The sequence below is a fragment of the Channa argus genome, chromosome 9 (genome assembly GCF_033026475.1).
Source record: "Channa argus isolate prfri chromosome 9, Channa argus male v1.0, whole genome shotgun sequence".
Lineage (NCBI taxonomy): Eukaryota > Metazoa > Chordata > Actinopteri > Anabantiformes > Channidae > Channa > Channa argus.
This window is the reverse complement of record NC_090205.1, coordinates 280,675-298,532: the sequence shown is the minus strand read 5'-3', so window position 1 is coordinate 298,532 and position 17,858 is coordinate 280,675. Positions and strand designations below refer to the sequence as shown.

At 41.6% G+C, this 17,858-nt stretch overlaps 1 protein-coding gene across 2 annotated transcripts in view; it reads right to left on the bottom strand.

Annotated features, from left to right (window-relative positions):
- Positions 1–6,574: 6,574 nt before the first annotated feature.
- gtdc1 (glycosyltransferase-like domain containing 1) overlaps positions 6,575–17,858 on the bottom strand; it is a 31,557-nt gene continuing 20,273 nt past the window's right edge. Inside the window, exons 5-11 of one of the 2 annotated variants that reach the window (XM_067516376.1) lie at positions 17,752–17,820; positions 16,858–16,983; positions 13,779–13,888; positions 12,059–12,203; positions 10,026–10,096; positions 9,834–9,925; positions 6,576–9,554 (exon numbers count right to left, since the gene is read on the bottom strand). In XM_067516376.1, the coding sequence (XP_067372477.1) occupies positions 9,480–9,554; positions 9,834–9,925; positions 10,026–10,096; positions 12,059–12,203; positions 13,779–13,888; positions 16,858–16,983; positions 17,752–17,820 (688 nt within the window). In that variant the 3' untranslated portion in view covers positions 6,576–9,479. Of the gene's footprint in view, positions 9,555–9,833; positions 9,926–10,025; positions 10,097–12,058; positions 12,204–13,778; positions 13,889–16,857; positions 16,984–17,751; positions 17,821–17,858 lie in introns of both variants that reach the window. The other variant, XM_067516377.1, reaches the window with a different exon arrangement.

The window sequence follows — 17,858 nt, the reverse complement described above, 5'->3', positions numbered from 1 at the left end:
TCGGACTGCTCGAACATTGGACTTTACACAGACAAGGGGCAAAAACATGGCTCAAAGTATTATTTATTTATTGTGATTTAGTGTGTTATTTAACTCAGAGATTGGTTGGTCCTTTTCAGATGAAGGTTTGAATATAAAAACCCGATGTACACACGCGATGTAAAATATGAACAAAGTCGAGTTGGTGGCATCTCTTTAAATTTAAGTAACTGTAAAACTTTATTTCTGCTGAGGGGCCAAGTCATCAACTAACGGCTACTAACAACATTTTACTATAGTACTTGATTCTTCAAGTACATTTTGCACTTTTACTGCAGTAAGTTCTAAATGCTGGAATTTTACTTGGACTGAAGTATGTTTTACTGTGGTCTTGGTACTTCAACTAAAGTCTGATTATGTTTCTCACCACTGATTATTTCCATTAATTAGACTGTCTCCTGTCATATTATTAAAATATTTACAAATTCCACAGTATACAGTTTTGTGTAGTGCTATTTATATAATATTAGTATTAGATTATTACCTTACTGTAGGGACAACTATTCTACACAGAGTACACTGACCTTCTACTACTTCAGTTATTATTTCAACATGTGCAGCTGTGTTTTTTCAGTAGAAACCATGTGAACAATAACTTTCTTGATTTTTATTTCATCGGTTAATCAGATATTAAGAAATAACCCATTTAAAAAGTTTGAATCATAAATTCAGCTATTACTACTACAAATATTTGCTCATTACATTTATGTCAGGGGGGTTAAGATGACCCTTGAATTTTTTTACATGTAAGTTCTTAAAAACGAACCTCCTGACAATGTTAACCAAAGCATGTCTGGACTCCCAGTTCAGAGAATGGACCATAGGCAGGGGTGAAATATAAAATCCATTAGTAGTTTAATCACAGTCTCATCTCGCTCAGATTAATCTTCTCTGTGAAGGAACCCCAAGTTTTCGTGCTAATTTTATCGATAATCCGGCTGTTGACTGACAGCGTTGTCAGGCCTCCGCTGCTGTGCACTGCAGCGTCCGTGCTCGGTGGATTATTTAAGATTAGGTTGTAATTCCCCCTTTAATCTCCTCTGCAGGAAGATTGGAGAGTCGCACTCTGCGATGAAGTGTCAAAAGTGTCTGATGAGATGTGGAAATCCTGAATGCAAAGACTTTCTCTGCAGTTTTATCTGAGATTAGAACAGAGCACATGAAGATGTCAGCAGAGACAAACAATCAGAAATATTGAGGATGTCCTAAGGAGCTGCAGTGGACGACTGAGACATCCTCACATACAGTGTGTTTTTCAGGCTGATTTGAAGCTCTGTTGGTCTTCCATAATTTTACATCAGCTCCTGTTTAAAATAACTTTGAAAGAACAAAGTGTAAATGAACAACAACCAATTTATTGCTGCTCTGCTCTCCTGCTTTTTGGATTTCTGTAGTTTCTCAATTAAAAGTGCTTTGTGCCCCCTTCCTCAAGAGCAAAAACCGAGGACCTAATCAATGTAAAAGGCACGGCCGGCTCATTTTGATATTAACTGCCTGTAACTGTGGCCTCAGCAAACTGAGAGTTTGGGAGGAGGAGGAAAATGAGGGTTATGTCGACCGCTGAGGAACGATGCTGGAAAACTAAATAAGTTCAGAGGAGAGGATTAATCTCTTGGGGTCGGTTTCCTGGGTCCTCAGACAGAAAGTCAGACACCGGGAAACAAATGAACATTTATTCTGTGTGATGGATGAGAGGTGGTGAATATGTGCTAAACTCCTCCATCTACAAATCTGTTGCTTTATTACGTCCCGGTCTGGTTCTGCTCTGTGCTGGGGTTGTTTTTGGCCTGATTGTGGGCCTGGTTCATGGGTTCCTGTAGCTCTTTGTTGTGGTTTCTTGTGGACCCAGCTCTCGGTCTGTGGTGGACTGGTTTCAATGTGCTTCTTTGCCAGCGTTGGAGAAGACACCAGGCTCTACCTTAACTCAGCTGTCAGCCACCACGAAACATCCACAGGCTTCAGATTGCCTCCACCTCTGGAGCAGATGACCATTGACAGGTCAGGCCTATGTAGAGACCTGCCCAATGATTCTTAGTAAACCATATGTACATACAGCAGTTCACTTACAAAGTGATACAGTAATGCTGTCAGTAATGACCCCCCCCAGGAAAATGAGACGTCAGAGTTGAAATGAGGATTCAGATTAAACCCTTTGGGTTTTTAGTGCTGGACTTGAGAATTAATCCCCAGGAGAAAGGTTTTTCTTTTCCACGGTTCATATAGGGCAGATTTCATCTTAAACACTTTGGATTTTTCCTGAAGAAAACTCAGATGATAATTATTTGTAATGCTTGTGTCGGTGCGGATGATCGTCAGGTCGCAGCTCCGTAATCAGCTGCAGGAATATGCATGGCACCCTCGCCCCAGGTCCACGCTGCAATAATGACATATGGCAAGCCAAGATGTAGACCATCACTCTCTATTAACGGTTCAACAGCCGAGTCCTCGAAGGTGACGGATGATTCTGACCTCTTTAACAGAAACCCTCAGAGTTTCCTGCAGGTTAAAAGGCAGATAATACAAATGTTCAACTGTTCTGTCAAAGCTGGTTACAGCCTGGAGACTAGCTGCACATCATCATCACAGTTATGGTTAACACGATAAAAACACACACGCACGCACACAGGAAATGTTACAGCCATTACTACTTCAGTTAGTGACTGTGACATAGGGATTCACTGCACCTGTGGACTGTTTTACAAAGTGTCTGTCTCCTGCATTATTTACTTTTTCAGGGTTATAGAGTACTACACATCCATATACTGTGGTAGCTTGTAACTGAGTTCTGACAATTTAGTACTTTTTGCTGCTACAAATTAGATCTAGAACCTATAGTGACATCTAAAGTGAGCAGTGAGTGTTTTCTGCTGTGCAGGTATGCAGTTGCAGAGCTCAGCGGCAACAGAGCACCTGGTGCACTGACAACACCTTTTGGATGCAATTGTGTGAGGCCCCGTAAGGCCCCCTCCAGCTCAGAGCGGCCCATCAAGAGCTTGCTGACAGCTTGGAGCGCCGCCCTGCTCCGCAGTCCTTCCATCCTGCTCCAGGACTCGATCCACAGTGGCCCAGAAAACCCCTCCAACCCCTCCCTCTTGTCTGCAGTCTGTCCCCTAGCCAAGCCTCAGCCCTCCCCCCTCCTTGCAGACTCCAAATCCAGTTCTTAGTACAACACCTTCATGCAGAGGCCTTTTCGAGGAAGGGAGGGATGTCCCCCACATTGTTCTAAATGGAGAAAAATGCAGGGTTCAGCTCCACCTTCAGAACCAGCACCTAACCACAGCCATGCTCCAGGTTTTCATTCTAGGTCCGGGTTTCTGCGGCCACATCCTCTCTGGTTTCTGCTCCCCTGCCAGACTCAGTTCTAAAATCTCGGCCCACAACCTTTTCAGAAGTGTGTGGATGCTCTGCTGCTCGATCTGTGGTGAGGAGGTGCTGGGGTGGTGGTGGTTAAACCTGAATAACAGCAGCCCATGCTGAATCTTCTGTTAACGTAAACTGAACTGCAATCAGCACATGTCCCAGAATCAATGCTACTGGTCCAGAGCTGATGGGGGTTCTGCTAAACCTGTAACACAGTGAAGTTCAGGTCTAACACTAAAAAGGTTTTATTGTTGTTAAAACCTCCCTGAGTCCAGAAAAACAGTTCTGTTTCATCTTAATCAATATGAGAGTTTACTACCAGGGTTCATTTAGAACTGATCTGAACTATCAGACCCAACCCAGCAGCAGCAATAGCACAGGTTACACAGCATCATGAACAAAATCACTGAGCAACATTTGAACCTGAGTGAAACACAGGGTCTGAAGAAAAAGAGGGATGTCAATGCAGCAGGGGCATTATGGTAAACGGGCACTTCTTGCTTTGTGTCAATGGAGTGATTTGTCAGCTCATCAAAGCAGCACCGGTCACATGATGGAAACATCTTAGAGTTGACTTCTCCATTTAATTGGCTGCTTCTTTAAAAGGAGGATTCAGTGAGAGCCCTCCTCTTATTTGTTGGATTATATCAACATAACATAGACACCAGGGTGCTCCTCAGTAAAACCACAGTCTGATCTGAGCAGGATCAGGAATCCCGTTCAAGGGTACCACAATGGATTCACTGAGGGAGGAGACAGGTCTCACTCGTACAAATGTGAGGTCTGGTCTATTTAAATGTGGGCTCACCGTGACAGGAACTAGACACTGGAATAAGGAGTTGGCAGGTAAAGTCCAGGCTGTTGGACTGAGATGTGAATGTTCTGACATGCATGCTGACTGCATGTCAGCATGTGAACCCTCCAGGGTCCTTAGTACTGCATGTATAGATGTACTCATAGGGTACATACTAATTACTGACTCATGAGTAGAGAGAGTATTTCAAGTGCAGTTGCTGCCCTGGTGACTTCAGTCAGAACAGAAAATGTTCCCACCCACTGTAAAAAAAGTACTGTAGTAAAAGTTATTACTGTAAAATGTTAATAAAACTGTAATTTTTGTCTCAATATATCAGTGAGGACAAATCTGACTGTCACATAAAAAACTGCAGTACCCAGGTTTCTGGGGAAAAAGAAACAATTAGTGCAGACAGAGTTGTATGCAGTTTTACAGTAATATTTACAGTAAGTGAAGACTAGTACTAGTCTATGACCATATGTCATTAATACATGTGCTAGCTGCTCAGTGGCAGTGAAAAAAACTATGGTTCAACTCAACACATCGTAATCGTATCAGCCAGAAACACTTTCTCATTCTTTCTGTCCGTAAAAAGGCAGCAGCAGCGTCGCGGTCTGGAATCTGTTCTTTTCTTCTTTCCGTCTCTCGTGCCGAGATAAGAGAGTCTGTAATTATGGGAAAACCATTTTTTCTGCATTTCATTATTCCTTAAATCAGATGTCTCGGGGCTTGGCAGCACGACTGGGAACCATGGGAAAGTGACAGATTTAAACAGGCTTTTGTGGTTGAGTGTTTCACTAAATCTCTGCTGAGGAGGAGAAAATACTGTGGGGGGGCTATGTGACCTCCCTACTGGAAAACCAATTGATAGTGACAAGCCCATGAAAACGTTCAGTAAATGTGTTTGATAACTGACAGAGGAACTGCTGCTGCTGCACATTTAACTGTGGTAAACACCCTATAAAGGTAAAACACAGCAGCCTTGATGTGTGTTTGGAGGGCATCTTCTCACAGTTGCTGGGCGACTGTGGCGCAGGAAGGTAGAGCGGTTGTCCACCAATCTCACAGTTGTTGGTTCAATCCCCGGCTCCTCCGGTCACATGTCGAAGTGTCCTTGAGCAAGACACTGAACCCCAACTTAGTTGCTCCCGGCCAGCTGCATAGCAGCTCCCCCATCGGTGTGTGATTGTGAGTGTGATTGGGTAAATAAGAATCAGTGTAAAGCGCTTTGAGTGCCAATAGGTAGAAAAGTGCTATATAAGTGCAGACCATTTACCATTTACAGTTTGATAGTGACATGTCCAGTGTGTGAACATGCCATTTCTACTGAAGCAAAGTTGCAAAAAAAACACCAGCAGCTGCTCTGAATATTCACCTTTACAACGGCTTTAAGCAGAAACCTTTTCCATGCCTTCTGTCAATGAACTAATGTGTCAAAGTAAACCTTGACCTGAGGACCATGGAGAACTCACCCTGCTCTTCCCGCTGAAGTAAAGTCAGTGTTTATTCCAGGATTCAGTTTTGTATTGGATGGTTATGTGATGCAGCCAAACCTCTCTGAGCACATATTCCATATAATAACTGGGGAGTTTCTGGAGGACAGAGGTGCTGATGGATGGCTGCCTGAGGATGGGATGAAAAGACGTGCCAAGTTCTAACCACAGAGCCCATTAAAAACATGGCAGCAAGTTGATAGCACATGACTGTGTCACACGAGGACAGTTCAATGTATTCCTGTCCCTCTGCGAGCTCACCAGGACACAGTAGAAAAGCTAATGTGGAGCTGGAAGCCTGCTCCCTTAATTATGGCACCTCTAATGCTCCAACGTCTCCAGAGAGGGGCGTCTTCTGTGAAGCTGGAGGAAGAGGGAGGCCGGCCTTAATTTAGAAATGAATCTTTCAACTGCCGCATGTTTAAACATTTCCCCAAATGGGCCTGACAGTCAAAGCCGCTTTGATGCTGATGCTTAAGGTTCCTTCAATTTCTGCTGTTCACTGTACAAAACTGGCTAAATTACATTTTCACATTAAACACTGACATTTATTGAAACATGTCTGCTGATCCAGGGAAGTGTCGAGGGTAATTAATCAAAGGCTAAAGGCAGGTGTGATGAAGCAGCTCATTGTGAGGGGGGCACTTCAGGATGGTGTCCCCTGGCTTAGGCTGTTAGGAAAACAGCAGGGTTAATGTTAGTCTGTCAGTTACAAAATATTTTAATTGATGTCAAAACTGAGTGCAGATGTTTGTATCGTGATTTTAAATGTCCAAATATTTTACCACCACAATATTTTATCCACATTCAGCACGTACAAATGTTTTTTTCCTTTATCAGAAATTAATTTTTTATTAATTTAATAAGGTAAATACAAATGTTGACACCAATATGACCTTATTTTAGTAGTGCCATTTCTTTCTAATAAACCACACCATGTGGTATAAAGTGCTAAAAAACATGACATTATGATTGATGCATGAATGTGTCAACAGCATTTTACTAAGGTGGAGATCATATGAAAAATCTTGTGCAGGCCTTTAGTAATAGATTACTTTTATTATGGATTCATTTTCAGATTCAGTTTGTAAAATAATCAAATATTAAGTATTGGAAAACATGCTGACATATTTTTTGTTTTTACTTAATTTTAGCTCTGGATAATACAAAATAATAAAAACAAAATATAGAAATAAAAATAAAACAAAATATTGCTGCATCTGTATGTGCACAGTATCTGGATATTATTTAGGGACCCTGATACAGATACGTGTCTGATTGAGAAATTGTACTGGAGGACCTGCACTTTTTTAGTTACTTTACTCCCTAAAAATTAAGGAAATGTAATTTTTGCACCACACTTTGTGCAGTGTAACTGTAACTAATTTGAATTCAAGAAAAATAAAGATTTTAAATCCAAACTATAATTAAATAAAAAAAAACATTAGATTAAAGCCCTGTCCACGCAAAAAGTAAAGTAGTAGTTGGCTCCTCTACTACTTTATTATTACAATAATAAAACACACAGTCTTGAAATACTAACAATAAAATTATCAGGCATGTTTAAGTTGTAACACGCCACTGCCAACGGGACCACAAAACAGGAGGTTTTAGCAGGAGCTTTAGTGATAGTAGTAGCAGAACCACACATTTACTGTTATCGCTACATCAGCAATAGTGGCTAGTAGTAAGCGTAAAAGTATTATTAGTATGATCAGTGTCCTTCAGACACAGCAGGACTACACTATGACCCTACAGTACACCTGCTAACAAATCGTGTCAGCAGAGCTACAAGATCCTGAGAGAAAACCAGGATTGTGTCGCAGAATAAAAACAACAGGAAGTGAGGCTGCTGCCGAGTCCAATGCTGCTGAAGGCTTGTCGGAGCTCCATCCAATTACAGCCTGATGTGGTCTTTAGCACCAGCGTCTCCTCCCTCTACTTCTGTGTGGGTGCTCGAGGTGTTAGAGCTGCAATCGCTCTAAACCAGCTTCACTCCTGAAGCCTGAAATTAGTGTTGCTTTGCTTTGTTGATAATCCAACAGTTTGCAGAAAAGCCCCAAAGCAAACAGCTCCACTTCTGTCATTTGGCTTCCTTTTCTCTATGTAAAGACTATAAAAAACCAGAAATGTAAGGATAATGTGAAAACACAACAATCAGCCACAGCTTTAACACCACAGTATTTTTACTTTGGTGTACCTTTTTGAAATATAAATTATGATGAACTAATAACTAGACCATGGTAAGACGAACTGCAAAACACAGACTCCGACCCACCCACAGAAAGACGAGGGCCCCCACACAACATGGCGTACAAAATCAAAAATTACAAAAAGCACTATAACGTCACTTTCACTTTCTCTATTTAAGCTCAGGCCCTGATAGAGAGCTGTTTTAAATTTTTTTTTCTTTTTTAATTTTGATCTCTTATGTCAATTTTTACCTTTAAACCAAACATGTGATACCAAGTGGCCATAAACTCTAAACCCCCACTAAACCACCACGAAGGACGTATGAGGGGGCATGAGGAGCACCTCATCTCTGAACCCCCATGTTGGTTTTGCCCACCCTTCCACACTCAGCACTAGTTCCATTATTTTGTAGCTTTATTAAAAATGGAAAACTTATTCTGATGAGTTGGAATAAAAGCTGAGCTGCTGCCTACTGGTTCTGAGGGGATACAGTTTTTTCCTGTGTGTTTAAGGCTGAATTGGTCAAGCAACTTGGAGATTAAGGCCTCCGGTTACTGACACAGAAAAATCTCCAGCCTTCACACGAACGCACAAACCACTGCATCTTCATATCTGACCCGAGGCCAGAGAATCAAAGGCTTTAATTACAGCAGAGAGCGACCGTCACTGAGCGCGCTCCAACACTGCGACAGGAAACACACAATCAGCTTGAAGGTAAACACATGAATAGGCCAAAGAACCACTGTGATGCCTCTATTGTTTATGGACTCTGCAGAAAAAAAACGTTATAAGCAGCACGTTGTTTATTGTGTCATCAGATCGTGAACGAACTACAGCCTGACTGCACTACACAAATGATCTATGTTTTTTCACTTTCTGTGTCTTCAGTCAAAGATCAAGCGCTGATGGTGTAATAAAGACTAAACAGAAAGAAGTAAAGACGATCACGTATAAAATATGCAGTCTCACTTTTCTGCAGTTTAAAAAAAATAATAATAAAATAAAATATGAGACCGTTTTTATCTTTATACTTTTTGTCCTTTTTCCTTTGCATTTTCTAATACTGACTGTACAATCTTGAATACAAAACTTCTTATTTATTCTTTTCATTTCTTACTATAACTTTTCAATTCATCAGTGTGTGCCTTTCAATAGAAACATTTTTCCTCATCATTCTCTAGTACTTTTGCTTTACTACCTGGTAGCTCAGGTGGGGCTCCCGTCAGAAACAAGAATGCGGCTGCCGCTCAGTCGGTGTGTGGAAAAGCAGAAACACAACAAAGGATAAATATTGATCCAGGCCAATGTACAGTATGAGGTGGTGCCGCCTGTGGAAACATGACAGCTTGCAAAACCAAATGCATAAAACAGACTTCCTTCAGCTGGAGAAGACAGGGACATTTACAGGTCCAGACTCTATGTCTCCAGCGCCGCAGATGCTCTGAGGCGCCCGAGACGCTTGGCCGGTACGTCACTGCCACCACTTTGAGGGACATGGTGTCATGTCTGGCATGACAACGGACTGGTAGATGCTCCGACTGCCTCCAAACCTCCAACAGTAATGCACCCCAGTCTCAGGCCCCCAGTCCACGGTGGTTTCAGGGACCTGTGCTTGCCAGCAGAGTCTCAAAACGCTGCTTTAGAGAGACCCAGGTGAAGGAGGAGGTGTCGACCTTGTAGAAAGGCAAATGGTTTTACTTTAGTCTTTTTTCTTATTATAACCAGCTTGGCTTACACTGATCTACAGTCAGCTCCTTCAAATTACAACACTGGTGTACATTTTTGGCTGTTTAGTAAAATAAGCACCACAATGAAAATTTGAAGCACAATTAATTTATGTCTTAAACTAAACAGATTTTCCCATTAAAGAACTTTTTGCAATTGTATTACCAAGATTCAGTTTTATGGGAAATGTTGGTTACAGTGTTCAGGTGTAAATTGTCCATCATTACCTTGACAATGTGTCCGCGGGCAATGTTGGGCCTCCTGCAAAGTCCCTGCAGATGTTTGAACAGCTGTTCAGGTGTTGAGTACAGGTACTCTGCTGCATTAAAAACACCAGAGAAGAAGAGAGGCTACTGTTTCGAACAGACCAGTGTACCAGTACATCCCACTGCAGTGGAACAGGTGCTGTTCAGACTCACCTGGGAATATTTCAGGATACACTAAAGCCTTTGGACACAGAGGATAACAGCCACAATGAACAGCTTCCAACCTGCAACACACAGAGACACAACAAAAGCTGAGCTGTTGTGCAAAGGTGGAGGGTTTGTGTCACTTTCTGCTCTTTCGGTAACATTACAACCAATTAATCACACTAGCACAGATTCTCGTCCAGGTCCGGAGACCCTGAAGTACTTTTACTGGACTTACTGCACCTCATCGCTCACCCAAAGGCTGAGAGGATCAGTGGACCTTCTGCAGGTCTAAATCTGATATTGGTTTTATGACTGTTCAGACTTGGTTGAAGATGACACTGAGGAACCTTCAGAGCTGATAAAACCTCTGTCCTGATTTTTACCACAAATATGATAAAGAAGTTTACATTTGCTGTGTCAGTCTGCTTTAGCTGATTGTTCGGATTTGATAGAAGACTAATATGTGGACATAAGACACGAGTGGACATTACATTGTTAAAGAAGCTTTGAAGGCCTGGGTAGACTGACATGATGTTAAAATCAGGTGAAGGTTAATTGACTTAAGATCCCATAACATGGAGGATTATACATAAATACTAGTGAAGGTTACAGGCAACATCTCCACCTGTGAACAGCAAAACAGCACATTTTTATGATGAGCTTCATGTTAATATTAAACCATTTACAATCCACATTACTTAGAGTTAACCTTCAGAGTCTGTCTGCAGCTACACCACCAAGCTGAGGATCAACAGCGCTCTGAGGGGGGCCCAGGGTCCTCGTCCCCCCGGTACTGGATCAAAGACAAACAGAAGCACAACTACACAACCATCCTCCCCCAGGAATGACACTACTTCTTCTCAATGTCATAATTAAGTCCTGGTTCATTATCACAGCCAGAGAACAGTAAGAGGTTTTACTTGCACTGTACCTCACTTGTAAGTCGCTTTGGATAAAAGCGTCTGCTAAATGACTCAATGTAAATGTAAATGTAAGAGGTCTGTGTTCACTACACAAATACTCTCTACCACTTAGAACTCAGTTTTACTACATCCATCCATGTATCCTATCTGCTGACTTGCTGGTGTCATCCTGCTCACCTTCATGTGTAACAGTCTTTAACTACATTCACACTTTGTTTACTCAAACTGGAAACTTCACTCACTTTAGTCTCAACTTCACCTATTGTTTTAATTTTAAAATGTATGAACGGCAGATTTTCAGCAGTGTGTCCACCTAAAACTTCCTTTAAACATCTGCAGTCTTTATCGTGGCTGATATATTACCTTTTTAACATGTTTGGTTTCTGTTGGCCTCTTTTATTTCTCCGACAATACACTTGTTTCACTGTGTAAACTTTAAAAAATATCCAGTAAAACCCTGTCAGACTTTGTGCACCTGAATTCACAGGTGAACTACACTGTTACACAGTATTTCAGATACTTCATATGAGTTTTAGCAGTGAGAACATAAAGCTTTGTGTTTTCTCTTTGCGGAGACTAAGACTGAACCTCAGGTATAAATACAAACCCCAGCTACAAATAACTTCAGACATGAATCAGGTGATGATCAGAGTGTCAGATCAGAGCCCTTTGATTGGCTGTACTTCAGACAGACAGCTTCTGATTGGTTTTTCAGCCTGTAGCTCAGATCCACCTGAGACTGAGATCAGAGACTCAGCAGGTGACTGAAGTCTGAGCTTCAGGAATCAGGTTTCTCAGAGGTCTCTCTGTCAGAGACACTGACTCCACAATGAGTCTTAGCTGCAGAAGCCTCCGGTGGGATGAAAAAGAAGCTGAGGTTCTCTGATGAAAACGTGTAAACGAGGCAGAGGGAGAATAATCTTAGTTTCTGAAGCCATGTGCTGGTATGTTGAATATGATAAAGCCTGCAGCCACTGCTCTGAACTACGCAGGTGTGTAGGACTGTCAGTAACTGAATCTTTGGATTTCTGCCTCAAATGAGACATCTCATGACATCACTCTGAGCTCAGGGACTGACAATTGACAGTATGGGGGACAGCGTCAAAGTGGACTCACATGGCGACTCCAAAGAACTCGTGCTTGGCAGTGGAGACAACCACGTCGGCCTGACACAACACTCGTATGTAGTCTTCTTTACTGGGCAGGAAACCCCAGTTCAGGATGTGACAGTTCAGCAGACGTCTAGCCTCAGCGAAGACCTCTGCACCACAATAGGAGAAGAAGAGTTACATGGGTTTCACAGTGTATATTTTGTGAGTGGACGACTCACTAACTCTGTTCACAGAACATCTCTGATTCTCTGAAATCCCTTGAACATGACACTGGCAGAGAGGTTCATAATGGGACTGGTTCTAATGAGCATCACATTTACATTTAGTCATTAAGCAGACGCTTTTATCCAAAGTGACTTACAAGTGAGGTACGAGGCAGCAAAAATCTATGTCAAAGAGAAAACATTAAAGCAAAGTCCTATCAGAAAAGTGTTCACAGTTCACGAGATGCAAGTGTGAGAAAGAGCAGAAAGAATTTTTTATTTTAATTTTTTTTTAAGAGATTTAAGTGCATAGGAAGATGCGGAAGAGTTCTGTTTTCAGCAGTTTTTTGAATGAGAGATTCAGCTGAGCGTGCAGAGTTTGGTAGCTCGTTCCACCATCGTGGGATCATTGCGCTAAACAGATTTGCTTGGTGTCTTCTGTGCGGTGCTGGGACCACCAGATGCCGTTCGTTGGCAGACCGCAGCGGGCGGGAAGGATTGTAGACTTGAATGAGTGAGTTGAGGTAAGCGGGAGCTGTTTAGTTAACCACCCTGTGAGCAAGAGACAGAGCTTTGAACCTGATGCGAGCAGCTACAGGAAGCCAGTGTAGAGATCTAAAAAGTGGTGTGACATGGGTATTTTTTGGCTGATTAAAAATGAGGCGAGCTGCTGCATTTTGGATCATCGGCAAGGGTTTGATTGTGGATACTGGTAACCCCGTCAACAAAGCGTTGCAGTAATCAAGACGAGATGTGACTAGCGCCTGTACAATGAGTTGGGTTGTATATTCCGTGATGTAGGGTCTGATCTTCCTGATGTTGTAGAGAACAAATCTGCAAGCATGAATTTTGAGCCTATTAATGAAAATCCCAACAACACACATTGAGAGTTTCATCCTACTGAATCTTTTCAGGAGGTTTCCTGCACAAAATTAGATAAAAAGTGCTTAGAAAGGCTGGAATTTATGAAGGTGGAGGTTTATTAGCACAGCAGAAAGAAAAACAGGTGAGGGGGGAATAATCAATAGTCTGACCCTATTAACAAAATCAAAGTCGATTAAAATTGTCCTAATGTGATTGCCTTGCAGCGCTCATAAAGCTAATCAGAGGATATGAAGCTGGATTTACGGTCAGAGTGTTTATGCTGCAATAAAACTTTACGTCTCAATATCTGAGAGTGTGTTTGATCCTTATGTGTTTTCATTACTCTAAAACACACACACAGTCATTATAGCATCATCAGCCGATGATACACAGCGTGTTTTATCAATTAAAACCTCTGACCTCCAACCTTTGCTAACTCAACGTTTACCTCCAGACTGAAGTAAAACTGCACAGAAGGGCAAAGAAAAGTCATACAAGTTTCAAACTAAAGGAAAAGGAGACTGGTTCAGAAGCTCATAGACCCATAGCTTTAAATTCAGAGTCACAGCAGAAGCTAGTGGTTCTTACTCAAAGAGTGCAGCTAGTGTGTGATCTGATCGCTGTATTTAGTGTGACTGACGTACGTCTATGCTGTACCTGGAACATCAGTGAACGTCTCTCCGAGCACAGACACCTGAAAGTCCAGTTGTTTTTCCTTCAGTTTAAGCAGAGTGGAGAAGAACAGCTCAGGGTTTTTGTCATGTTCCCTTAAATCAAACAAACACAACATTTCTGAGTGAACAGATGCAGCAACAAGAGCTTAATCACCTTCAGGATGACTGAGACACTAACAGAGGGACAAGACAAAAACACAGGTACATTTTTAATAAAAAACATTTAACGAGAAAACGAGACACTGAAACATCAGGAACAGAGCAACAGTAAGTGAAAACAACCAGATGTGTCCTGATAAAATCCAGCAACATAAAAACCCACACTTCAGCAGCTTTGTAAAACGTCTAACTTTTAACTGAGCTGTTGCGTTTACCTGAAGTCCATTTCTTGGTCACGAGATATTGCAGACATGGACTTTCTTTGAAGACAAACTTAAACTACTATGATTTTCTGCACACTTAATTGTATTTCACATATTTCCCTCATGTCTTATTTTGTTCAGAGCTAAGTGAGTTGTTGATGGTCTGATACGACAAAGCAGCATCCCACCTCGCAGCTTCAGTCCTGCCGTTAACGAGAATAAACTCCTGCAGAGCGTGTGAAGGTCAAACAGCAGAGCTGAAGATGTGCAACACCTCAGTGGATTTCCTAAGGTGAAGTATTAGTGAGCAGATTATTTCTTCTCATTTTTTTTTGTTAGCTCTCAGCCTCTCGTCTCCCTCCGGACACCAAGATAAATCCCTCATTTCCACAAAACCTTTTTAACTCCTGCGAGCAGCCAATCCCCCCCATTCCCTCAGTGCTGATACAGGAGGACAAAGACTGAGTGAAAAAGATAATGCTGTCTCTGAATATCTATGATGCACCACAAAACGGAGCAAATCACAGAGGGGGCAGTCTGACTAAATGTTAACAATTACAGGACAACAATATTAAAAATCCAGCTTTTTACCACGGTGACATAGCTTTGTTAAAACTTATTCAGACTCTTATTTTTTCAAATTTTCTCTCTGTGTTTAAGTTTTAAAAAGCATTATTTGTACTGTAAAAGTGTTACACCTCCCAGCCTTCCTCCCTCTCTCTGCTCCTTCATTACCATTATCCTTCTTCACACGAGTCACAGAAGAAATGAAAGCAGTGGGCATGCTCAGAGTGCAGAGCACGGCTCATTACTATGCACACTGAACCCAAAGAAGAAGTGTGATGGTCTCATTTACAGACGAGTCATTAAATATTCTGCTTGATGTTGAACCCAAGAGGTACGTTTTAAAATTCAAATAATATTTACTAAGACTCACAATGTGAGACGGAAAAGCACAAACTGAAGCAGAGCTCATTACCACGGAGGCTGAAGAGACACTTTACTGTAAAAATACATGACATGAAAAGAGAATTTACAAAAAGAAGTGACAGTAAAGCGCAGAGTATTTTGGTTTGAATCTTCATGACAAAAGTGTCCTGATGTTACGTTTATGTTCAGAGCTGCTGTTCCTCCTTCGACCTGAGTCCAGAGAGGAAACCAGAGTTTAAACAGAGTCAACTGTCTGTTTCAATAAAGGGTAACACTGTAAGACAGATCAGAGATGGTTAGTCATTAGAAAAAGGTAGCTGAAGCTGACGAACCATATTTACATATGAGGGCTGAAATCAAGAGAACCTGGCTGGTCCACTCACACTGAGACACCAAACAATCCATCTCGTTTTGTATCTTGACATAATGAACTCTGGTTGTTTTTCCCATCCCTGCTGAGTTGATTATTGTGTGCACAAAATTTGTGTGTTTCTTAACGATCACAGCTATAAATCCCTTCAAATCACCGACAGCAGCTTGTTGGCATCATTCTTTTACATTAACGCTTCACAAATAACAGAAAATGAGGAATGAAAGAAGCTGTTTGTACAGTGACTGTGTTCTTCAGTCTTTGCTGTTTACCTCAGTCTTTACCTCACTGGGTTTGTCATTTTTCCAGTTTCAATCAGACTCAGGCCTCAATCCTCTGGAGGTAAACTCTGATCCTGATCAACATAAAGCTCTCACAGATTTACCCCCGCACCCTGCAGGATGGAACTCCGGTGCTGCAGCTTCTTCACCTGAAACAGCTGTTCCCCCCTCCTACGCTGGAAAGCAGCAGCAATAAGACAGAGCATTAATCTGAGGATCCAGGCCACCCGCAGATTAAACAGAAAAACAGATGAAGCTTCAATCAAAGAGATTAACAAAACCTCTCAGTGGAAATCCTTCTTTCTACCAGAATAAAAGCGTCCGGCTCATCGCTACAATAATCCCTTGCTGTTTTGCTCAGTTTAGAGCAGATTACACCACGGGTGCTTTTGTTACTGATACAAGAGAAAAGGTGAAAAAGCAGGGAGGACACTCAGCTTTGTGTCTCATAATCTGATTTAAAGACATGTTCTGGACTAAAAACTGGGAACAAAGCTCATTTTTAACACTCTGAGCCCACATTCATCAAACTATATCAGGTAGAAGACCTGATTTCTGTGCCGGGTCACAACTGGAAAACTGAGGCTGTGGGAGACGGTGTGTCGTTTACTGCAGAGCCGTGCATATAAACAAAAAAAACACGCCGTGAAAGTTCCCGTCAACACAGCCATACGCTGCTCTGTTCCCACACGGGCTCACAAATATAATCCTGACTTTGTACTGGCGCGCTTGCAGGATAAAGTCCAGGTAATCTCCAGAGGGTCTCATACCTACATCTGTAGGCTGTACCTTAGTTGGTAAGGCAGTTGTCCATGGACCACAGGGTCAGTGGTTTGATCCCTACATGTCAACGTGACATGACATGTTATCCTGCAACGTGATCTTGGGCAAGACACTGAACCCCATGCCTTGCATGGCAGCCACCACCATCAGTGTGCGAGTGTGTGTGTGAATGGGAATCAACACTGTAAAGCACTTTGGATAAAAGCACTATATAAGTGGCCATTTACCATCTGTGTTCCCAAATATTGCACCTCCAGATAAAGTCTGGATGTTGGTGTTCATTTATTCTTTAAAATATCTGAAATTCTGCATCCTGACAACATAAATGTCACGTACCACCTGTGAGGCCAAACAATATGTAAAGGTTTCATATGGTCCTCCTCAGGAACAGGTTTCTGGTCATTTCTGTGTTCAGACACAGATTGATCTGGATTCTCCTCTTCTGAAAGAAACTCCTTAGAGCTGTCAGGGACGAGACAACTTTAATTAGTGTTAGTACATTAGGGTTACGTTAATCCTAAATACTTTGTTTATAGCCCACAGCTGGATCTCTTCATTTATGTTACTAAGTTATGTACTGTACATGTAGTTCTACTGTCGCTATCCTACACTGTGACGTGATCATGCTGAGCATCTCCTCACAGAACACTGTTTGCATATACACCTGTATGAACTGTCTCCACTTGAGGATAAGAAGCTGTGCAATATTTTGTTGAACCGATACTGAAAATTGAGCTGTAATTCAAAGAACAAAAGACGACTGGAAACAAGAGGACTGTCACATGAACAGTGAAAATGTCATGAAAAATGAAAGTGATAAAAAATATTAAAATTTCAGTCGAAGTAGAGACTCTCAAGGTGCTGTGGATACTGTTGCTGTGTTTTTACATACTGTGGAAGTGATTTAACAGAGACGTGTTGTGACTACTGACTTCGTGTAAAAATAAAGCTGCCTTAGCTTTAGATGCTGATAGTATGACAAAGAAGTTTATAAAGTAACAACAGTGGAGTGGACAATCTTAAATCTGTCAACCACTTGTGAAGCATGTTTTGGATAAATGGGTTTTAATTATTTTACCTACTGCATTTGGTAATAAACATTACTAAAAAAACAGCTTCATAATTTGTGGCAATTTAAGATATAGATGACCAAATTTCATGGTAAAGTTAAACCAGATATTCAGTAATTTACTCTAATTTAAATTGTAAAAACAGGTCAGATATAATTACCATGAAGGCGGTGGTTCATCAGGACAGTGTTTGACCTGCTGGCAGACAAGCTTGTGTTTGGGCAGCAGTCTGAAAATCACCACAGAAAATAATCAGTTAGTAAAGTC